General features: G+C 31.0%; 2 protein-coding genes across 7 annotated transcripts; both read right to left on the reverse strand.

The window, feature by feature from the left end:
- Positions 1 to 690: 690 nt before the first annotated feature.
- On the reverse strand, positions 691 to 13,268 carry LOC122712133 (cell wall integrity and stress response component 3-like). 2 transcript variants are annotated; one of them, XM_043931529.1, is made up of 4 exons: positions 13,210 to 13,268; positions 8,427 to 8,888; positions 7,024 to 7,448; positions 691 to 2,563 (listed from the first exon to the last, which is right to left on the reverse strand). In XM_043931529.1, exons 2-4 carry the CDS (start codon positions 8,875 to 8,877, stop codon positions 2,354 to 2,356), a joined length of 1,086 nt encoding a protein of 361 aa, XP_043787464.1. In that variant the 5' UTR covers positions 8,878 to 8,888; positions 13,210 to 13,268; the 3' UTR covers positions 691 to 2,353. The 2 variants fall into 2 exon arrangements, with proteins under 2 accessions (XP_043787464.1, XP_043787463.1); XM_043931528.1 differs by having other exon boundaries at positions 7,006 to 7,448.
- Positions 13,269 to 13,823: 555 nt separating this feature from the next.
- Positions 13,824 to 20,133, reverse strand: LOC122712166 (probable methylmalonate-semialdehyde dehydrogenase [acylating], mitochondrial). 5 transcript variants are annotated; one of them, XR_006346273.1, is made up of 9 exons: positions 20,055 to 20,128; positions 18,298 to 18,370; positions 16,621 to 16,820; positions 16,394 to 16,472; positions 15,836 to 16,203; positions 14,899 to 15,327; positions 14,512 to 14,790; positions 14,024 to 14,314; positions 13,824 to 13,931 (listed from the first exon to the last, which is right to left on the reverse strand). XR_006346273.1 is itself a non-coding variant. In XM_043931579.1 (8 exons), exons 1-8 carry the CDS (start codon positions 20,085 to 20,087, stop codon positions 14,213 to 14,215), a joined length of 1,563 nt encoding a protein of 520 aa, XP_043787514.1. In that variant the 5' UTR covers positions 20,088 to 20,128; the 3' UTR covers positions 13,993 to 14,212. The 5 variants fall into 5 exon arrangements, 3 of the variants coding, with proteins under 3 accessions (XP_043787514.1, XP_043787515.1, XP_043787516.1); XR_006346274.1 differs by lacking the exon at positions 13,824 to 13,931 and adding an exon at positions 13,940 to 13,955; XM_043931579.1 differs by lacking the exon at positions 13,824 to 13,931 and having other exon boundaries at positions 13,993 to 14,314.
- Between the last annotated feature and the right edge of the window lie 3,538 nt (positions 20,134 to 23,671).

Raw genomic sequence — 23,671 nt, forward strand, 5'->3', positions numbered from 1 at the left:
ATAAACGAAACAAAGAATTTTGTCAGTGCTAGAAAATTTTAGAGTGCAATTTCTTCCGATTTTTCAAAAAAATCGGCAAAGTATTCGTACCATTTTACGATCATGTATAAGTGCATATTGCATACATTATAGAAAATTTAGCAAATAGTGTGACCGAATTAAGGAGATTGTCCTTTAATATTTGACATTATTCTTGACGTATCGTTAATATCGATTTCTTTTTAAAGATGTAATATACGTGTAATATTCTTGTTTGACATTTTAGAAATGTCAAATAAAAGACTTATAAATTTAATAATTATTAATCAATAAAAGTGTGCATAAAGATATAAATGAAAGAAAAAAATTTGACTACAGATTGGAATTCAATATAGAAAAAAAACATAAGGATCAAAAATAACACAAGATAATTAATATTCACTCTTTGAATATTAAATATTTTATTGACCTTTATTGATTAATGATAAATATTATAATTATTTCCAAATCTCGATAAAAAGTGATCTCTAAGTATCATTAATAGAAGATTAATTTTATTTCTTCTAATAAGATAACGATAGTAATAAACAAAATATAAAAGATTCCTTTAAGATTTCTTTAAAATTTTTATCGATAATTAACGATAACTTCTTTTTTTTTTTTTTTCAGAAACTCCTTAATAATCTCCTTAATAAGTCATCGAGGTACGTAGCTTTGTTTTACTTACTCATATGTATAGATTTATTTCTTCATACATATGTTTGTAGCAAAGAGTTTCGAAATTTTTTGATAAATCTATGATCTTCAGCAGAGATATGCAAGATATTTTATAAAACATTAAAAAATCATTAGAACTTTCTGACATCAAGAAATATGAATCTCGTGCAATTCACTATTAAACTATTAAACAGCCAGTGAATATCTATATAGTGATAATCGAAAGGAATCTCTTTTTTTTTTCTTCTTTTGAGAAAGAAATTTTACATTTTATCTCTTAAACTTTGTTGATAGAGATTTAATCGTAATGTTTCAAAAAAAATGTGTGTGTAATACGTCATGGTCCGATGGAATATCAATTCAATCTTCCAAATTTCTTTTTTAAATAATTAAAAAATATAATTCTTTTTTAAATAAATATAACCATTCGTAAAAACTTAAATTTGGGTCTATTTATATTAATAATATAAGAAATATACGTATAGTTTTAAATTTGATTATAAAAATGCAATAGATAATACATAATGTTATAAAGTAAGTTGCAAATAATTAGATATTAGAATACAAAGAAATCACAATCATTTTAAACAAATAGCGTTTAATATTAATATATAATGGAAATTAATCGGACCACAACGCGTCAGCACAATAATAAGTGAAAAATGTGACCACGCCACGTTATTCCATTCAGTCGTCTGCATATCTCAATCGCATTTGAAAGAAGAACATTTGTCGTCGAAAATTTCCATGCATCTACAGTCGATTATCTTTTCGATCTTCTCCTTCTTGATTGAATGTATCGACTGAAGAAATTGAGTCTGATTCCTCGCGTAGAAGATCGAAATCATTGAATTAATTTTCGAACACGATGAAATCTTTCGATGATTATAAATAAAAGATCTCAAGTATATTTTGGAATGATTAAATTGAAAGCAATTTGTCCTTGGAATTGATTATTGGAAATATATCAAAAATCAAAATATTAATAACAAAGAATTATTAATACTTTGATCTATCAAATATCCTTGTGAGAATTAAATATTACACGATATTTTTCAAAACTGTCAAATATTAATAACAAATGTTCGTATCAAAAAAACCCTCGTAAGGATTAAAACAACACATAAGTTTAGCATATATGTCTCTGAAACTATAATCGAAATTGATTTTTCACGACAACTACGTACGCACAAGACGTAAAATAAAAGGAATATTGCCTTATTGAAGAAGATAGTAATGTGAAATAATCTAACGAATAAAACATAAATAAAATAAAAAGTAACTGTATTGTAAAATACAGTATCGCTTAATTATCACAAAATTATTCTAAATTACCACCAATTTCTAAAAACTTTTCACGCATATATTCATTCCAAGAACTTAAGAAACAAACTGAAAATTTACGTTGATTCGTCAGAATTAGATGTGGATTAGGTGTTTTTCTCCATAGTTGGGCAATAATAATTATTTCAATTCCTTTAAAAAACGGAGCCTCCCACACTCGATCAATCGAAGTCGGAAAATATTACATACCCCCTCCATGATCATCCAGTGTTTCACGCGAGATTATCTAAATCTAAAGTGACGCATGTACGTGTTGTAAAAATATGCGAGTCTTACGAGCTACGTGGCTCTCTCCCCGTGATGGAAATCACGATTACTCTTTCTCCTCGGTTTCCTGGCTCTCGGCGCCCAGCAGAGTCGATTTGTCTTCCTCGTGGCCCTCCACTTCCGGTTCCTCCACACTCTGACGCTGGCGTCTTGTAGCCTTTCGTTGCACGTACAGTAGAAGGGAGATGCTGACGCTTGCCAAGGCCGCGAACACAGCCAGGACTATGTAAATCCTTATCGGCATTTGGTTTAACCCCTGTGGAATAACGCGATGCCACTTTTTCTTTAGTCTGTCGAGGTTAAACGTTGAGAGAAGATTGGATTGTGTGATAAGATAAAACGAAAATAAAAAGAAATAAAAATAATAAGGATACTTCGAAGAATTGATTCTTCCAGAGAGTAAAACAAACGCAAAAGTTGATATGGAAAAAAAATATTGGTTGAGACTTATTTGTTAATTTATGAGCAATTGAAGATTGTTTTATTATATTATTTATTATATTGGATATTATTTATATATTGTTTTATATATTATTTATTAAATTGGAATTAAAATATTTTTTTTTTTAAATTTTCATCACAATATTTAATCATTCGTAGATTTCCAAGAATATTATTCATAATCATTTGTGAATGGTTAGAGATTGGGATGAGATCAAGATTACTCGATAAAGTTTAATATACGTAAAGTTCTTGAAAAACGATGCTTGTTCAAACACATTCCTGACTCGTCGTAAATTTATTCATTTATAATGAAACAAAACTTAGTATCGGAAATTTTGACCCAGTTAAGTAATTCAATATGATAATGGTTTTAAGGTTCGTGTCTATTAAATAGACAATTCTCCAGTAAATATTTTATATTGAGAAATTATCGGGAAACTAACTAAATTTCCATTAATAAATAATTATAAATAGTTTATTAAATAAAAGATTAGTAATAGAACTATTTAGAAATATTTTCTAAATAGTTTCTTTTATATTAAATTATACAATGATAAATGTCTTTTTTTTTTTATTCAAATTTTCGTTCAAATTTATGCAAATTTATTTATACTTTGGAATTTATTAATTCGAAAATTTTTGTACCGAATAAATTATTTTAATTATTTTAAAAATATCGATTTTTTTGACTTATGTTTAATAGAACATTTTTTATCCTGAAAATTATGAATTTTCTTCTATGAATCTTGTATAATAAAGCATATAACATTATTTGTAATTAACGCGCCAAATTTCCATCACCAAAAGATTTGTAACGTAATATTTTAATGTCATCTCGATCATTATTTTATACAACGAAAATCTCTATAAAATTTATTAAATATTTGAGAGAATAAAAAAAATAAGATCAAGTTATTTCATCAAATGTTTATATTTTCCATTAGTCTTCACCTTTGAAATTCCTACAGAATTTTACAGAATTTTATGAGGTAGATATTCAAGTCAAAGAAATAGAAACTGTAAGATATTACATCATATAAATATATATAAATAATACGGAATACCATGCTTTTATTTTACTTAAAGAAAGTTTCGTCTAAAGGCATAAGATTGGATTTTCCTCCGGTTGTTTTAGAGTATTCTTAACATAAATTATCCTCGGGAAATCGATATTGAATGGGATTTCCATTGAAATCGAACACTGATTCCGCGTGTTCCGGATAAGATCTTTGCCTGTGAAGACTGTTTGAAATTCTGATTGGTGGGGGGTCGTCTAACGGTCGACACGTAGGATTAATCTTCCATTTAAATAACTTTTCCCTTTAAGAAGACATTTACCGTGGAATGTAATTTAATTTAATCCACGAAATTGGATGCCGCCCTTCTTCCAGATTAATTTTTCACAGCTTCCTCTGCTCTCTCGTGTAAACCTCGCCGCATCGAAATATTGAAATTTAATGTTATTAACAGCTAGATTATATGATACGCAGCCGTATGATTTGAGAGACGAAGAGAGGAGAAAAATACGATTCGATGTGGGATTAAATGATGATTTATATGGAAAAACTGATATTTCGATTATACCTTGTACAAATATATAAATTCGTATTAAGATTAAAAAATGTGCAGATTATTCGTTCTATTTCTTTCTCTATTTGTTTGAAAGTGAAGATATTTTAACATTCTTTGAGTTTCGGATATCTCTCTTTGTATCCTCTTTTTATCTTTGTAATTTTGTCACGATAATGAATTACACGTAAATATTTTAAATATCAACTTTGGAATGGATTAAATGGAAATCGATAATTTCAATGAATAATTTTCAGTTTTTTAAAATTTTTAATAATAGCCAATGGTCAAGAGATGTGCACATAATTTTATAACATTAAAAAGTGGGGACCGTCGTCTAAATATTCAAGGAGGAAACGAACCGTCTCATTTTGCGCACAGCTGATTTGCTTCTTTGTCTGTGCTACTTCAACCGGAAGCAGTGATAAACACAGGCGCGTTATCACTGCGTGGACTGCCGCAATTTATGAAACTTGCATTAAGGCGATCGTCTGTTGCCTCATCTCGAGTCAATGATAAATCCGTTTCAGTATGCAATGATTTGAAAATTCTGGTGGATAATGGCCGTCCAGGGGAAGCGGAAGTAATCTTGATTATTTATTAATTTACTATTTTCCACGCGAATAAAATTGAAAATGTGACGAGAAAAAATAAAATGGATCAAAACACCGATAAATTTGATGCATCTTGAGCGTTTATGTAATTAAAAAATATGCGATAATTTTTATTCTTTAAATAAAATTGTATGATAATTGTGGCAATTATAGCAATTACTCAAGGATGACCGCAAAATGAAAATGAAAGAGGAAAATAATCTCTGAAGGAACGATTACGTGGTTCTTTCTCCTCATCTCGCGGCCAGAAAAAGATAATGGTAGCCTAGAAGAGAAAACCGTGGGAGAAATATAAAAGGAACCCGGCTATTTCTCGTCTCTGCTTTAAGATTCACCAACATGCCCTGCCTATCGATCGCGACTCGCTAGTACCTTCGGTTTTAGATGTCTTTGCTGCAACGCGATCAATATTTATGTAGAATACAAATTAACCTTTGGGATTCGTAAAGATCCACCTTAAATTTTCTATTCGACTCGAGTGTGTTTGAATCCTCGAGAGGGATGCGCAAGAAATTTTAAAAGGAAGGCAAACTTGTACCGTTCGATTTTCTATTATTTTTATCGAAGATTCTACCACAGAAATTCTATCTGATTATATTTTTATTGCTATTATTTAATTTTATCGAACGGTATTTGTTTTTTCGAACTTGTTTTTGTTCGATTTGTGATCGGTTTTATTGTTTAATTTAAAGTTTGATGGAGATAAATGTTTTTGTTTAGGAAGGAAATAGTAAAAGGATTTAGAAGAAATGGAAACAATTTAGGAAATTAAAACTTCAGTTAAACGAGGTTCAAGCTACGACGATTAATTTTTATCGAAGAATAATTCAAGACAAGAATGAAAACAACGACAAATTTAACTTTACTCGTTTACTTTTGAAAATCAAGTGAATACTCGTAAAATACGATATAATAAAATATCATAATGTTTATATTCTTATATTTTGATACATTCGTGAAATATTATCGGAGAATCTATTCTAGATGTGAAAACAAATGTAAAATATACAAAAATAATGAAGTTTATTTATTAAGTTACGAACGAGTAAAGTTTTCTTTAAATAAAGCGAGATGGAGACAAAGTAATGGCACGCGGTATGACAGAGATAAAACTTGTTGTTCGCGATAACGCCGCGACGCGGCGCTGCATTTCGCTTCGTCTAACTTGAATTACTTATAACTTGTTAAATATGCCTCAACCGATATTTTCGTATATCAATTTTTGCGTTTATTTCGACGTTTAGAATCGATATTCCAAAGATATGTCATAAATATATTTCTGTATTGTTAATAACACTTGTCGTTATAAACAAAAATGAAAGAAAATAAGTGGAAAAGGATAGCAAATTTAAATAAGAACGTGAAATTGAAAATAATCGCGTGAAGCGCGTAATATTAAAATCGAGGATTTTTACAGAGACGAATGTGAAAAAGCGTAGAATGTATGCCGTTTTTTAGACGCAATTGTCCGGTATTCACGGTGTGCTTGTGAATTCCAAAGCAGTAAAGTTTTGAACTATTTGGAGCGGACAGAGTGTACTCGGTCATAGAGTTTATGAGATAAGAAACCACAAATACGCAGAAATTTACGCTGTCGAATAGCACTGTACTATAACTCGACTGAAAATTTAAAGCAATGACGAAAGATATGTTGAAATTTTTTCACTATTCACTTTGTATATTCACGCTTCATTTAACGCGAACTTAAATTGCTTACAATTTAACATAAATCCTCCACAAATATCTCCAAACATTCCTTTCTAAAAATGAATATATTAATAATATTGTTCGTAAAAAAAAAAAAAAAAAAAATACGATGAAAAATTATAATACGAGAACATAAAAAATAATAAGAAATAATATTATTCCATTAACTAGAATTGTTACAAATATTGAACAAAGATTTCAAAGTTTTTTGCGAGTGAAATTCAAACTTCGATATTTCCAAGATGAAAACTAGTGAAATGGTGGGTATCAATCGATGGACGTAACAATGCACGACGAAAAGAGCGATAAGAGTAGAATTCGACCCACTTACACTCTGCATTATCGCACATGCTCGTTAACTTACTTGCGAAGATGACTGTACCTTCCATTGGAAGTCGGACGAGGGATCGGTGAAGAACCACTTCTGCGGCCACGGGTTTATCGTACCCTCCGGCGTCTTGAAGATCAACCCTTCCAGGCTTAGGCCGTGGGCCAGCACGCTAGTCGTGATGTTTCCTTTCTTGTACGACGCTATCCCCGCCTTCATGTACATCTGCGGTATCGTCTCGTTCTCTCTCAGCTTCAAGGTCACCCTCGGCATCTTCGCCTTTCTCGACGCGTTCGAAGACGTCTTGGCCACCTCGCTCGTCGTGCTCGTCCATGTTTTCGAACCGGTCGACGATGTCGATGACAGAGTCGACGACGGGCTCATCGTGGACGTGAATATCGCGGAGGTGGACGTCTGTCGAGTACTCGTCGACGATTCCGTGCTGCTTTCTTGACGCTGCGTGCTACTTGTCGTGGAATCTGGGGACAGAGAGTTCAGGAAAAAAAAGGAATTGAAAGCTCGTAGATGAGAGAGAAGATAGGGTAAAATTTTTTTTCATTCTTTCCAAGTCAATTTTGAAGGTATATATTGTCGTGGTTATCGTTCTGTACGAGTAATTTCGCTTCAGAGATATATGCAAAAGAAAACATTTTTTAATTTATCATACGAAATAAAATATTTGACTCGATCATCGTTTCCGATAAGCGAGTTTACTATTAAATGTTTTGTTATTTTTTTTTTTTTTTTTAATAAGACAGAGTACGAGAGGGAAATTGGAGTGTATAACGAGAAAATCAATATTAAAGGACACGATAAAGGCGATAAATGTCACAAACTTGATGAAACGATTAAAGGTGAATTTCTCAACGCTCTATTAACCTCACGTTGCCATCGAAATGTTTGCATAATGAAAGCATTTCGCGTGCCGTGTTACGGGAAACTAACCGCGAAACGATTTGAACGATAATTGCGTGGATATTGTCAATTTCTTTTTTACCCATCGATCCAACTACCTATTAAAAGTTTCGAGAAACTTTTATAGGGGCCGATTAAAGGATAACGTAAACTATTTGCACTTGAAGGACAGAATGTCGAATTAGCTCGTCTTACCGATCTAAATTGATCCCAAAACTGGAATCAAACTTCTTAAATGGATAACCCGATAAGATATTGCCGATACATAAATATCCAAGGATAAAGAGACGTTCTTCGACTGAAAACTTGTCCTGTACAACCGATAATACAATCTTCCTCCAATTTTTAACCTTTTTTCCAAGGAAAGAAGTAATTCTCTCTGATCTCTTGTCGTTTCCTAGGGAACTAAAAAAAGGAAATTATTTTTTCCTTCTTCCTTCAATAATGAAAATCTTCGACTTGACTTACAAACTACGCGCAACAAGCATCGATTCAGTCTGTGGAGAAAACGAGGGGAGAAGCAACACACAAAGAATTCATACCCGTGGTAGCGAACTCCTCCGACTCTTGTTCGTCGCCATTCAACGCTCCCGTAGTCATCTCGTCCTCGACATCCTGTTTCCTGTAAGCTTCCGTCGATGGGAGCGTGGTGGTGGCGGTGGTGGTGGCGGTGATCGGAAGCCTGCTTTTGCTTTTGTTCACGCCGATCTCTTTCCCCTGACTCCTCGACGAGTTTCTCTCTATTGTGTCGTGCCCGACCCGACCCATCGCGAGCACAGTGCCCGCGAACAGGCTCTGATCATTCTGACTTATGAGAAACGGGGTCGCCACGCAGGACAGGATGATCAGGATGAGCAAAGTGGCTATGGTATACTTGATCACCCTCGGGCTAGATTTTTCCGACGTCTGAGGGAACTCAGACGAAAACTGATCCGTTTGCGGTACAATTGTGTACTGCAGACTGGCATCGCCTTTTCGTACCGTTTTGTACATAATTAATAAACCTGTTGGAAGAAGAATTGGAGAAGAATTGGAGGGGGAAAAAAAAAATATGGTACAAATAAATGTGATAATACATTTAATTAGAAAATAGTCGTGAAGATGAAGTAATAAATATTCTGAAAAATTGGTAAATATCATGAAGCAAAGGATCTGAGAAGAATTTAATGATTCATAGAGCGTTTGAAATAAATTAAATTAAAAATACATTGAAATTACGTGAAATATAAGAATAAAATTTTTTTTAACGAGCAATTATTTTTCCCTTGGAATTATTTTTGGCAAAAAAATTGCATTCCTATTTATTTTCGTCGTTCATTTATTTAGAAATGGATGAAATGAAAAATATGGTACAAATAAACGTGATAAGAGATTCAAATAGAAAATGATGAAGATGGTACAAATAAACGTAATAATAGAAAATAGAAAATAGTGAAGATGAAGTAATAAATATTCTGAAAAATTGGTAAATATTATGAAGCAAAGGATCTGAGAAGAATTTAATGATTCATAGAGAGTTTGAAATAAATTAAATTAAAAATACATTGAAATTACGTGAAATATAAGAATAAAATTTTTTTTAACGAGCAATTATTTTTCCCTTGGAATTATTTTTGGCAAAAAAATTGCATTCCTATTTATTTTCATCGTTCATTTATTTGGAAATGGATGAAATGAAAAATATGGTACAAATAAACGTGATAATAGATTCAAATAGAAAATGGTGAAGATGGTACAAATAAACGTAATAATAGATTCAAATAGAAAATAGTGAAGATGAAGTAATAAATATTCTGAAAAATTGGTAAATATCGCAAAGGAAAGGATGAGAAGAATTTAATGATTCATAGAGAGTTTGAAATAAATTAAATTAAAAATACATTGAAATTACGTGAAATATAGCTATGGAATAAAATTTTTTTTAACGAGCAATTATTTTTCCCTTGGAATTAATCTTGGCAAAAAAGTTGCATTCCTATTTATTTTCATCATTCATTTATTTGGAAATGGATGAAATGAAAAATATGATACAAATAAACATAATAATAGATTCAAATAAAAAATAGTGAAGATGAAGTAATAAATATTCTGAAAAGTTGGTAAATATCGCAAAGGAAAGGATGAGAAGAATTTAATGATTCATAGAGCGTTTGAAATAAATTGAAATAAATAAATTAAAAATATTGAAATTATATGAAATATAAGAATAAAATTTTTTTAACGAGGGAAACTATTTTTCCCTTGAAATTAGTCTTGGCAGTTACATTCCTATTTATTTTCATCGTTCAATTTATCTGGAAATGGATGAAAGAGGCGATGTACCGTTTACCAACTTTGTTCGATACTAATGAAACGAACGTGGGCTTCCTTGTGTAAAGACAAAGTGAACACGTTACGCGACCTGTTGAAAGTGTACACTGTAGAATTTACCGTCCGATGAAACAGCTTTCAATCAGAACTGTTTTCTTAAACGACATGGATGGCAACAGAAACACCAAGCTAGGACAGAAGAAAACAGAGTTTCATTTAGGCGACAATGCGAAAATGAAATTTGACGCGTGTAAAAGATAAACGCGTCCTACTGAAACTGAACTCGTATATGCTTGGCAATTTTCCATACGTTTTTCAAGCAAAAGGCAGAGATCCCTTTTTCTTTTTTTTTTTTTTTTTATTTTGCATTCGCGCTTTTCACGATCCTTTCTCTGCTTTTTCTATTTCCATGGAAATTATATAAATATCCATTAATCGAAATTAAACGTTCGCAGTAGAAAAAATAAGATAAGAGGTAAAAGTATACTGATTTTTTAGAAAAGTTTTATACAAGATTCTTTGATTAAATATTTTATTGAAAATTTGGAAATTTCGTTGAAAAATTTATAGAAATTGAAAGAAGTGTGTATCTCGCGTCTTCTATATTTAGAGAAAATTTTATTAAAAGTGCGATAATTTGCACAAAAATTTTCTTAAAGAAAATTATTACTCTTTATTATATATGAAGAAAAATTTTTTCAATATTTTTTTATAATATTTATTTCATTGTGAATTCAATAATGAATAATTTGTTTCAATTATCATTTTCTTATCGCTTTATAATAAATAAAAGTTTAAATTCTCTTTATTTCCATATTAGATCGATTTCCATGTGTTTTATCCAACTCTAAAATTACATCATTTTTAGTAAAATTAGAAACGATATAACGATGTTAGCAATTGCTAATTTTAATTTTGGTTGCAATTTCTGATGAAAATTTCTCTGTCAAAGATGACCTATATTCTACCATATCCATCTTTGATAGTTAAATAAAGTTAAATAAAGGCCTTAATCGAAAGTAATCCGCGTCAAATAACTAAAGATATTTCAGAAATAATACAGATATTCAAAAAAGATATTAGAAACTATGACAATTTATACAAATTAGATTATAAATTTCTTCTTTCTAGAAAAATAAAAAGATTTTTTAAATTAACAAAATATACTTTATCGATAAAATAATCTTTTTTTTTTTTGCATTATCGTTTTTAGAAGCAAAAATAATGGAATACGTAAAGAATTTTCCTAATGCGATAAAGAAAAACCTAATTTCAATGTATTAACATAAAATGCGTGACTACGAGTTCTAATATATAATAGTCGAATTATTAAAATTTTTTTATAACTTGGAACAATCCCTTTTTAACTTTAATCTTAAAAAAAAAAAAAAAAGTTATCGTTTATTTTAAAGTATGCACGAGATGAAACGTGGTAAAATACGAGGTTAAATAAAACGCGCTTATACGAAAATAAAAAGTTAATGCGGCTGCGAAGGTATACTTCCGCGAATTTTAAACCTCACACTACAAGGAAGGGGAAAAAAATATAGCAATATCGTTCAATTTACAATTTTTTTTAAATCCAATCATAAAGTTAAGATAGGGCAATAAATTTTCTAGGTAAAAATACATTTCAACTCTTTATTTATTCCCTAACGAGAGGTTATAATTTATTATTGCTACTACGGTTGGTCGTAAAAATATAAAACAACATTTACATTTTATAGCAATCATAAAGAATTAACTGCAATATACTTTGACAAATTTTTCAATCCAACTTAAAGAATGAATAATATAAATTCGTATTACGTTTCAGTTCCAATTCGTTTTCTCGTAAGAAGAAAAATTATAATTTATTTCTAGAGGAAATTTAAAATTCACGAAAGTACGAATTCGATCGTCAGCCTCGTTATAAAAATATATGTAATTATGTTTCGTGGCAATTTGAATTTTAAATCACGTATGTATCTTTTAGATTGGATTATATACGTAGAGATACTAATAATTAGGATAACGTGTTTGCGTGTATTTTAACGAAACAGTTGTCTCGTAAACTTGCAATAGTAGATCCCTATCTTAATAACTATAATCTCGTTTGGTTACAAACGCATGTACATGTTTCGTTCGAATGGAATGGGACAGAAATTAACACGTGAAATTTACGAACGCACGAATAATTAATTAAGCAAACTCGATGAATCAAAACATAATACATATATCTGTTCGTATGAAAAAAAAAATATTTTTAAATTTTACCTTCCTAATACTTATTATTATCAAATAATATTCCTTTCATTTTTCACTTTCGTCGAGTAACGAATAATATAATAAAATATAAAATAAAATAACGAAATATAAGAACGTTCGTATAATAATAACGTTTACAAGATTCATATAAATTCAGAGATACAAGAATGTCTTCGAATTTTACTCCTCTACTGGCCGTAAATCAGCAACAACGTCGACCCATATTTTTCCAAATTCCCAAAGGATTATCGAGCGTGGTCGGAGAAAAGAAAGGACAACAGAGGCCGACGTCTTCCGCCGTGGGAAATCGATTCCCGATTTTCCTCGCCAAATATTAAATCACCGAGCCTAAATCGACGCCGGTCGTTCGAACGTACCCTCGAAGGTTAACACCGCCGGTTTCTCTAATAGGTGACGCTATCGAAAAGATATTAAAAAAAAAAAAAAAAAAAACCAAAGAAACCTTCGAGACAATAATAATAATAAAAAAAAAAATCCATCCAAGATCCAAGAAACAAAATTTGAAAATTGATTTCGAGACAGAAACGGATGATATCCAGAAGAGATGATGTCCAGAAGAGGACACGAAAGTCGATGAAAACAAATGAAACGACCACGATACGCTTGCGAGGCGTACTACTCCTTTACAAACAAATGGCGAGATACGAGAAATGCGTGGTAGGAAACGTGGTTGGAAAAGGATCGATGCGAAATATCGCGGGGAAGGACGACAAAGTAGAACGAGCGAGGATGGTGCGAGGTACTCACGATATGTGAACAACCGAAAGGGGTTGGTATTCTTCGTATCCCACTTCCGGCAGCCTGCTCCGTCGGAACGAACACGACAATCCGGGACAGGCAGAACCTCGCCTGTGAGAGAAATTTTGTTGGAAAATGCGCAGATGCGCCTGGCCAAGGGGTGGCAGTGCGGCTGCGCGCGCGTTCCGCTCGCTTTCCGGAAATCCGTCACCGTTTCAATGTTTTCCACGATGGGGATGCGAGAGAGCGAGTTGGGTTCAAGGACGTTGCAGGACGTTGTCGACCTTGAACTTCTCTTGCGGCTATCTTCTTATTACGTATATCCGCTCACCAGTCGTTTATCTTCCATCTTCCGATCTCCTTTCGTCGATATCAATTTTTTATACAACGCGTTTATTATTATATTTATATTTAAGGGAGAAAGAGAGAGAGAGAGAGGGAGAGTGAGAGAGAAGTAATTTGATATGAAAATTATTAGAAATCGCTTTTTCGTTGGAAAGATTGAGAATTTGAAGGTTTTGAGTTATCTTGGAATATTGCGTGTAATGTAGCTTAAAGAATGAAATGTAGCTTAAGATGTTAAGACGTGTAATTTTCGTTTTATTTTATGTAAACATTGTTCAATTCTTACAATATGAAAACAATCGAGAGAAAGATACTTCGATTGAGTTTTCTCTGTATTCTAAAATTCATGAATAATTAAACAATGATTGAGCGATATGGTATATTTTCTGAAAGATAAAAATAAAATTTTGCTAAAAATATTTTATTATTTTGATACAAAATATAAATATAGTAAATATAGTATGTGTATTTTATTTACTTATCGAAATAATGGAAGACATCGATGTACGTAACATAATTTTAGAATATCCTGTTATTTTCCTGTTTAAGGAAAACGAATAATTTGTATTCTATTCATCATTAATCGCAAAAATCGGTAAAAAATATTTTTAAGATGCAAGATTTTTTAATAGCATCGAATTAACGAATATTATGCATCTTATTATCATTATTGCATAGTCGGCATAGCTGTCGAGGAAGCGATATCACCGGCATCTCCGGATCTCCACAGCTGAGTTATCGTTTTCACTTGTGTGTAAAAATTTATACCCTGAAAAAGTAACACGTTTAGAAAATATTTTCACAATTTGTAGAAAATGTTAAATGTTATGTTATGAATATCAAGGTTTAAAAACTATGACATAAATTTTTATTAATACAAAGAATCTATCGAGAAAGCGACTGGAAAAGCGACTCCAAATGTTTTATCGTTGATAATCGCGCGAATTTTTATATAATTTCACTCACGTGCTTCCCGTAAAAATGATTATCACCCAGAAATGATCCCTTATTTCCAGTGAAACTGAACATTGGCAAAGGTACTGGGATAGGAACGTTTACGCCAACTTGACCAGCTTCGATCCTATTTACAAACGCTCTCGCTGTTGCACCGTTTGATGTGAATACAGCAGTCCCGTTTCCGTAAGGGCTCTTGTTAATAATATCGATCGCCTCGTCCAAAGTGTCGGTGAAAATGCACGAAAGAACGGGTCCAAAGATCTCCTCGGTGTAACATTTCATGCTAGGCTGAAACATATTGCGAAATAACCTTCTATTCAACTCGATATTAAACCTATTGAACCTCGATCACATGCGTTTTTCGTCATACATACATATGCACCACGCTATAAATACCTTCACGTGGGTCAACACGGTCGGTCCAACGAAATTCCCCTTTTCGAAACCATGGACAACGAGCCCTCTGCCATCGAGAGCTAACGTAGCGCCATCTTTCACTCCCGACTCGACGAGATCGCATATCCTCTTCTTGGATCGAGGCGATATAACTGGTCCAAGATCGGTCCCAGGTATGTGTCCGGCGTTCACTTTCAATTTCTTCGATGCTCGAACCAATTCTGGGATCCACTCTTTCGACTTACCCACGAATATGGCCACCGAGAGTGCCATGCATCTTTGCCCAGCCGCTCCAAACGCGGCACCCACGATTTGGGAAATGGTCTTATTTTTATTCGCATCCGGTAGAACGATGCAATGGTTCTTCGCGCCCATGTTGCACTGCACTCGTTTTCCATGAGCACTGCTCTGTTTGTAAATGTATTTACCCTGTAAAAAGAAAGAAAAAAGTTACTCAAAATTAAAATTTGTTTTATTCGATTCGATTCAGAAATTTGTATTCCCTCTTCGCTGCAAATTTACAAAAATATAAGATATAACGATTATAACTTTTCACGAAGAGTCCCAATATTAAAACAATAAAATACTGTTAAATACTTTTCGCATCGATATATGTCTGAAGACAAATTACGAGACGATTCCCCGAAGAGTCGATACACGAGTTGGAACCCGAAACGACGTCAGAAATTCTGCTTAATTTTCTCATGAACCGTTTCAGTAATAGGGGGAGCATCTCTTATCAGAGGTAAGCACCGGTTAAGACCCCATGAGATTCAGGAACATCAATATTCTACTCGCTGGAAATCTCTACCACGTTCGACGTTTCGCCGTCGACTTCTAACTTTACCATCAACCGTCGAGCAGATCAATTAATCAATAATCTCTCCGTAACTCTGAAGAAAGAAAAGAGAAGGAAGAGAAGGATTTGTGAACGCACCGCTTGATCGGAGCCGACGAAAGAGACCGCTTTGATGTCCGGATGCTCGCAGATAAAATCGACAGCCTCGTGTTGGCCGTGTACAACGTTCAACAATCCTGGTGGCGCGCCTGCCCTGGTGAACAGATCGGCGAGGATCATCGAAGCGCCTGGCACGCGTTCCGATGGTTTGAGAATGGCGGCGTTTCCGCAGGCGACCGAGACCGGAAACGACCAAAGGGGTATCATCGCCGGGAAATTGAAGGGACAGATGGAGGCAGTTACGCCAAGGGGAAGCTTGTAGGAAATTATGTCCATATCTGTGGCGATATTTGGCGTGCTCTCCCCCATTTGAAGAGAAGGAATCGCGGCACACGTGTCCACCACCTCTGCAACATAAATCAGTCGCGCGTGATCTATGGTTCCTACATGGCTGCGATTCGAAGGGGGGCGAACGAGGATCGTCATCGGGATGGATCGTGCGTTTGTCTGTGTATAGGGCATTTATCGAGATCTGAAAGTATGAGAGGTTAATAAATATAATTGAGTTATATATGTATTTTTTCTTAATAAACTTACGTAACCCTCGGAGAACGTCACCTTCGGCATCGGCCATTGTCTTCCCATTCTCCTTTACCATGTTCTCTGCGATTTCTTTCTAAACAAAATAATTTATTATACAAGTATTTTACGCGTTGATTCCCGAATTAGAGAATGTTGAGTTTTATAGAAGATTTAATTATGAAATAATTTTTAAAAAGAAAGTTTCTTTCTAGGATAAAGTTGGAATTTTACAACAAGCTTACCGAGTGTTCGCGAATAAGGGCTTGATATTTGAGCATCAGTGTTTGTCTGGTAAGTACACTCGTATTTTTCCATTTTGCATAAGCTTCTTTTGCACTTTTCACGGCTGTCTCCATTTCCTCTTTCGTGCATTTCGGGGTACGACATAAAAGTTCATTTGTTGCTGGGTCGTGAACATCGGTGAATTCCGTAGCCTTTGATTCTGAAACAAATTAAAATATATTAAACCAAATGTGAGTTAAAAAAAAAAATGACGGTAATTTGTTACGTGTTTATTTTTGGAATTTTAAATAATTATTTTTTTTTTTTTTGAAAACGTTTAAAATCTTTTAAAAATAACTTTATTTAGGGTAATTTTAATTGAAAAGTTTTTGCAATCTTTGTAATCTTAGGTTAAAAATTTAATCCTATTTTTTAGATATCTTCCATATAAAGCTATTTATAATCCTTATCGTCTGAATATCGTTTAAATATTTTAACATATACTATTCTGATCACCTATGACCCGATAACAATCAAATGAGGATAAATTAAGACCGTGGAAACCGAATGTTTTAGCACCAAAGACTGCGTAAAATGATCCAGAATATAAATACATATTGATTAAAGAATAATAAAAAAAAATTATCTCGATATATCTTCTATCTGGAGAACAAAAATATTGCTCCATTTAACTTTAATAACTTCCATATAAAGAGTATTATTTATTTCATTTATAAATGTTCCTCATTAAAACAATTCTTGGAATTGAATTCATCTCGAAATATGACGCCTTTTCTGTACAGTTTCAATGGGTGCTCGAGAAGTACTCTTGGACCGTAAGCTTCAATTAAATGCCTTTAAAAGCGCACTTTAAATATTCATAACGGGTTGTATCGTACGAAAAATAGGTTGAAGAGTACTTCAAAGATCCGAATATCTGTTCCATCACGTTTTGTTCTTGATAATGCTATAATTGCCTTAGTTTTTAGACGATCGAGAGAACCGATTCAACCAAGAAACGCACACATTTCAATTTTTCGATAGATTCACGTTGAAAACAGGAATGTTATTTCATAATTGAGTCATAATTTCAGAATGTTAATTCGATATAAATTCGATAAAAATAATGATCAAACGTGAATATATTTAAAACTTTATATATTTTTTTTCAAAAAATTTAATTAAAATGTTTAACGAAATTAAGAAAGAAGAGATAAAATTTCATCATTTGAAAAATATTATCATATAATGGATATTTATGCATTTATGAAATGTTTAAAGTTGCAGAAATGGATAAATGATACAATTTACGAAATATTCAAGGTAGAATACTCGTTATAATATTTATTGTAGAAAACAAATTTTTATTTAGATTCCACTCTTTTATTCATGCTCGTAAAAGTATACATTTGCATTCGTATGAAAATTTCATGTACACAATATGTAAATGTATAAATATAAAAAAAGAAAAATTAAAATATCGAAACAGTGAATTAATTATAAATTATTCAAAAGAATAAACATAAGATACGTTTATTTATTTAAAAATTATTAATCCTCATATAGAATATAGAATTATTGCAAGTATTTTTCCTTAATAATTAATTATTTTTCTTGATTTTATAATGTAAAACGATAATTAATATAAAAACACAGCATTTATAAAAATATTTTTAAATTTTTATTGCAATAATTACCTACGAATTGGCCATCAATGTACATCTTAACTGTTGGTATGCTAGTGCTGTAAGTCCTTGCGGCAAAATACGCCTAAAATACCATTTAGTTAATGTTAAACAATTCTTGATTCAACAATAAATGAATATAACGAGATTCACATTGAATTTTTTTCACATTTTTTAAAATAGATATTGAATTACATTTTATATCTGCATACAATGTATGTATTAATCGTAAAAAAAATTGCAACGAAGATACTATAATAAATAATAAATAAAAAATAATAATAAAATAAAATAAATAAATAATAAATAAAATAATAAATAATTTAATCGTCGAGGTAGATTTTACTTTGTAAAATATTTTAACCTGTGACCTTTATCATATCATTTACAATTACAATCGAAAATCTATAAAATAATTTACAAACATATAGTAATGATAACTTATTTTCAAATATAAGACCGCATATGTATTGTATTTGTTACGTAATATAGCACAGTATTATATATTTTCTATATTTAACGAGTACAATTTATTATAAAAGTTATAAATCTTTTTTATCAGGATTCATTATTTGAATTATACACGATAAATATCATTTTGCAACGATACTCTATAAATCGATTTAATACGAGTATTACGTAAAATACGCCAGCTCTATTACGCTAAATTGATAATGACATTTTATTTTACGAGCGTTATTGGCCCCTATACATATATAATTCTGGACTCATCGAAATCAATTGAAGACGCGTAATTTCCTTTAAAAAACAACATGGACGTCGTATGATAAAAAAACATTCCTTTAACTCTTTTCAACTTCTAAATTATTTACCAAAGAATATTTCTGCGATTTATCTTTATTGCATGATAAACAAGTTGGTTGTACAGATATTGTGACATTTATAAACGTATGAGGATCACTTATAAATGGAATAAAATTTATAATCTAATTGTATGATTAACTTATGATGGGAATACAATTTTACTTTAATTCTGAATATTTAGACAAGCACAATAGTATAAGATTACTGTGGAAACTTTGAAAGAAGATTTCTTAATCAGAATAACAAAAATAATTGGAATTAACTGAATGAATGTGAGATAATAATGAATGATAAATGTTCGATAATATGTTAATCAAAAACGTTTAGATGAATACAAATCGTATAAGATATTAAGTAAATGATATACATGTCTCAAAGGCCAAGAACGTTATCGCATAACTTGATAATGAATAAATTTTGCAATTTGTAATTTTAATTAGCAATAGAAACGATTATGCATTGCATAGATGAAAAATTGCAAAATTCAAAAAAGATTAATTCGATTAAAAGCAATATTGCGAATACTTTTTATTATTGTGTATTTATTTAATTTAATTATTTTGAATAGCTAATTTATTTCTAACCTCAATCTCCAGAAATTTTCCAAGCCGACAAACACATTGAAATTGAATTTTTTAAGACGAACATTCAATTCAATTTATCACGTACACTCGCATCAATTTTTTAGTTGAAACAATTTTTTAATTAATAATCAACATCAAATAACATCAATCATGAACTAAAGCAAATAAATTTAAAAAGAACACTACAATTATCTTTTTAGCATCGAATCAAAATCTTCATTCATATCATATTCATGTTCATTCGTTCTCATAATATGAAAGATTATAATGCAAATATTGAGTTACTTTTCAATATTATTTGTAACTCGGATAAAAATACAAAAATCGAACAAAAATATATATTACAAATATTCGATATACCTCGCACTTAACAAGTTTCGCGAGGAGCGCCATAATTGTAGAATACACGTTCGAAGTTGTCCGTACAGAACTGGCTAATTCACTGAAAAAATGGCCTTGCTTACGATCGTACAAGACCGTATATTTTCATTAAGATTAGTTACTCTGTTTACAACATTTCCAGAGATTGATGTTTTTAAAACTGTTCATAACTTGTTCGTTCGGTTATCATCGAAGAATTCACGAACATGGCCGAACAAAGTATCAACACCGTTATTGATTTCAAGTTTATTGCAACGAATAATTCATAATATAACGAGCATTTAATTTTCTTTAATACAACATGGCAAAAACGTTGTAATTTTATTAAAAGTTAAATTTTGTATTGATAATTCTATAGTATAAAGTTATTTGGAAATGGCGCTAAATTTTAAAAAAAAAAAAATCTACTTTTTAAAATGTCTATCAAAAGAAATAAGCCGATAAAGAAGGAAATTTGAACTAAAGTATCAACAATTGATAATTCTTGAGAATATACTATTAGGAAATGTTAGATGTCGCCACTGGATAGTTTATTCGCTTACGAAATTAAAAATAATATATATTATGAATTTATTACATTAATTGCTTTCATTTTTATCTTTTTCTTTTTTAATGAATTTGAGAATATGAATTTTAAAATTTAAATAAGATTATTAACATTTATGATTTAATTAATATTACATTCTATATAAAATTCTTTTTATTAAAAAAAATTAAAATATTGAAACATATTAAAAAAGTTATATAAAGAATTACAAACTTTAAAAAAGTTTTTATTTAATACTTTGATTATTATAAATAATTTATTTTAATTTATCTCTTATTTTATTAATGATTTATTATTATTTATTAAATATTATATCATATCTAATTAAATTTTTATACATATACATTTCTGATACTTTTTAAAATCTAAAATTATCTAATTACAATATTAATTAACAGAAAAATATTATTATTTATTATCACAACAATTTTTATTAAAATTAATTCCAATTATTCTGGCAACAATTTTCAATAGCAATAATACATTAATTTCTTTAATTTTGTGTAACATTAAATTTAAATAACGGTAGTTTAATTAAAATAATACGAACTAGAGCTATTTGTTGGCATAAATCACGCATTTCGATCCAACGTGTTGCAAAATTAACTTCCTATTACAAATATCGTACACGATGTTATAGTCGATCTTATCAATTCCCAATCGATTGCTACAAGAATAATGGCATCTGGTCTGAAAAAAGAAGAAAAAAAAAGGTATGAGGAACAGGGGAAAGCAGGAATGTTGGTAATCGTTAGGTGGCCCAAGGCATGCGTAACAACTAACCGCGCGATTACACGGAAGTTGATTGGCAAACAATCGTTAGAACCGATCGACAGGTTTCTGGTTCGGTATTAAAGTCTCGTGCGCCGTTTCGTTTTATATGTAGTGTGTGCAGGCTTGAAACGCCTCCGAAAGCTTGCCTATCGATACACCATCGTGATTATGTATGGCGAAGAAAGTGAAACGCGCGATGGAAATTCAGCCTAATAAGGTGAACAAAACGTGTGGCACATTACTCATTAGCGATAACTATCGACATGGAGTTAGAAAACGATATTAGAAACTGTATTAAAAAATATGATGGGTGATAAGAGGACGATAAGAGATATTTTGAATATTTTTTTTTTTCTTTTTCGATAAAATTTAATTATTGAACGTACGGCTTTGTTATTTTTGCAACATATTTATGCGAACAAGGTTAGAAATAGAATAAACAAAAGTTGCGCTATTAACGTTAAGTCTCGCGATGAAAATGAATATGCTGTGGGAAAACGATATTAGAAAACGAGTTTGAGCTGGTGAAAGCAATACGGAGTCGTTAGCGAAAATTTCATTCAAATAGTTTCACAATATCGCTAGATAGAGATATATTCTTAGTCATGCCATGCATTTATTTTATCAAGCGATATAATGCAAATAAAATTTTCTACGATATATAAAGTAACAAATTAATTAATTGTCAGTTCGTTAAAAGAAATATTTAATTACTTTTGTTTATCTCGCATATATTCTAAATCATTCCAGGAATCTTTTTGAAAAATTCACTTTATATAGATATAAATTATTATGAAAAAATATCAAATGAATCGCACTTATTTTATCTCCGTTTCATTTCATCTAACGCAAACTTAATATAACTTAATATAACTTAATAAATAAACTTGTGATCATGATTTTTGTATATCAATTTTTATTTTTGGCTTGACTAGAATCGAGTCTTTAATTAAATCCGATGAATATATTAAACATTTTATGTGAAATAAATTATATCAATTTCAAAAAAAGAAAAATTATAATATTCGCAATGATTGCGAGGAAGAATTATTTTTCCCATCATTCTCAACCATAATTTGCCCCATACAACTAATAAACATGGGACAACTCGAGTCGAAGTGAAATGTTGAAAGCCAGCTTCGTGCCATCGGAATACAAGTGAAAAGGAAATGAAATACGTTTCTTGTAAACAGAACTCGTCGTATTAAGCCACGTGTGACATAACAGTGACATGAATGTGTTCGAAGCTAATCGCTTCAAGTAAAATGAAACATGAACTGTTCAAGTAACGTCCAATGTTTTACGTGGCGGCAATTGCTTTCTCGTTTCGTATGTACGTAATAATTTTACGAAATTGGCTCAATCGGTAACAAAGGAAAGCAATTATCGTTATAAATTCTTTCTCATTTTTTTAATGAAAAATAAATTCGGGAAATTCAAAAGTTAATCCATTGTCACATTTTTCCTGAAAACAAATTAACGTAATTCGAGAACTCTTTTATTAGTCAAACTTTCAATTGACGAATCAATTAAATCACTTTAATTACTTTCATAGTAATCTATAATAGATAATATTTATAAATAGATTCTTTTGTATCGTTATTAACATTGATACAATTAAATATTATTGGACAATTGTTTTTTAAAAAAATAAAAATTCAATAGCAAGTGTGATGCACGATAAGAGATTCGAAAACAAATAAATCTTCATCGATTGATATCGATTTCAACGAATGGCGAAACACACAATGTTCTTGCGCGAATATTTACTTGAATTTCTATTTTACCGAACGAAATCAAGCAATTCGACGACGTTTACATGCATAAGAAGAGTTTCTTGAACGTTGTGTAAAGATTATGTTATCGTCTTGGCAGGATATCGTAACGTGTTTTGTAACGTGTCGTTCGGTGTGCTGAATATTAAACTCACTTTACGATGTTCGTTAAGAAGCCATTCTAGAAAATTAAGTAACATCCTTAATATTTATAAATGATTTCCGATGATCGTAAGATCAATAGCGAAAGTGATTTCACAATAAATATTATATTAAAAAATATAATATTAAATAACGAGCAAAAAAATTTGATTATTTAAAATTTTCATTCAAAATATTTGACAACTAACTGTATTTTTTTCATTTTTTTTGTTTTTTTTTTTTTTTTTTATTAAACGATACTTCGATTGACATTAACAGACTTACGAAAGATTTCAAAGGAAGGACTTCACGTTTCACATTCAGGGATCATCGGTTAAATAGAACGAAGCTTTCAACTT

This window comes from Apis laboriosa, unplaced genomic scaffold (assembly GCF_014066325.1).
Source record: "Apis laboriosa isolate Shangri-la unplaced genomic scaffold, ASM1406632v1 scaffold19_cov150, whole genome shotgun sequence".
Taxonomy (NCBI): domain Eukaryota; kingdom Metazoa; phylum Arthropoda; class Insecta; order Hymenoptera; family Apidae; genus Apis; species Apis laboriosa.

Excerpts from the sequence above, each read along its gene's own strand:
- LOC122712133 (XM_043931528.1), bottom strand. The coding sequence starts at position 8,877 with ATGTACAAAACGGTACGAAAAGGCGATGCCAGTCTGCAGTACACAATT. Across the intron at positions 7,449-8,426 it reads GGAGGAGTTCGCTACCACGG|ATTCCACGACAAGTAGCACG; the intron begins GTATGAATTCTT and ends CTCTGTCCCCAG. Across the intron at positions 2,564-7,005 it reads AGGTACAGTCATCTTCGCAA|GGGTTAAACCAAATGCCGAT; the intron begins GTAAGTTAACGA and ends GTTATTCCACAG.
- LOC122712166 (XM_043931579.1), bottom strand. The coding sequence starts at position 20,087 with ATGGCGCTCCTCGCGAAACTTGTTAAGTGCGAG. Across the intron at positions 18,371-20,054 it reads CGAAACTTGTTAAGTGCGAG|GCGTATTTTGCCGCAAGGAC; the intron begins GTATATCGAATA and ends ATGGTATTTTAG. Across the intron at positions 16,473-16,620 it reads CCCTTATTCGCGAACACTCG|AAAGAAATCGCAGAGAACAT; the intron begins GTAAGCTTGTTG and ends TATTTTGTTTAG.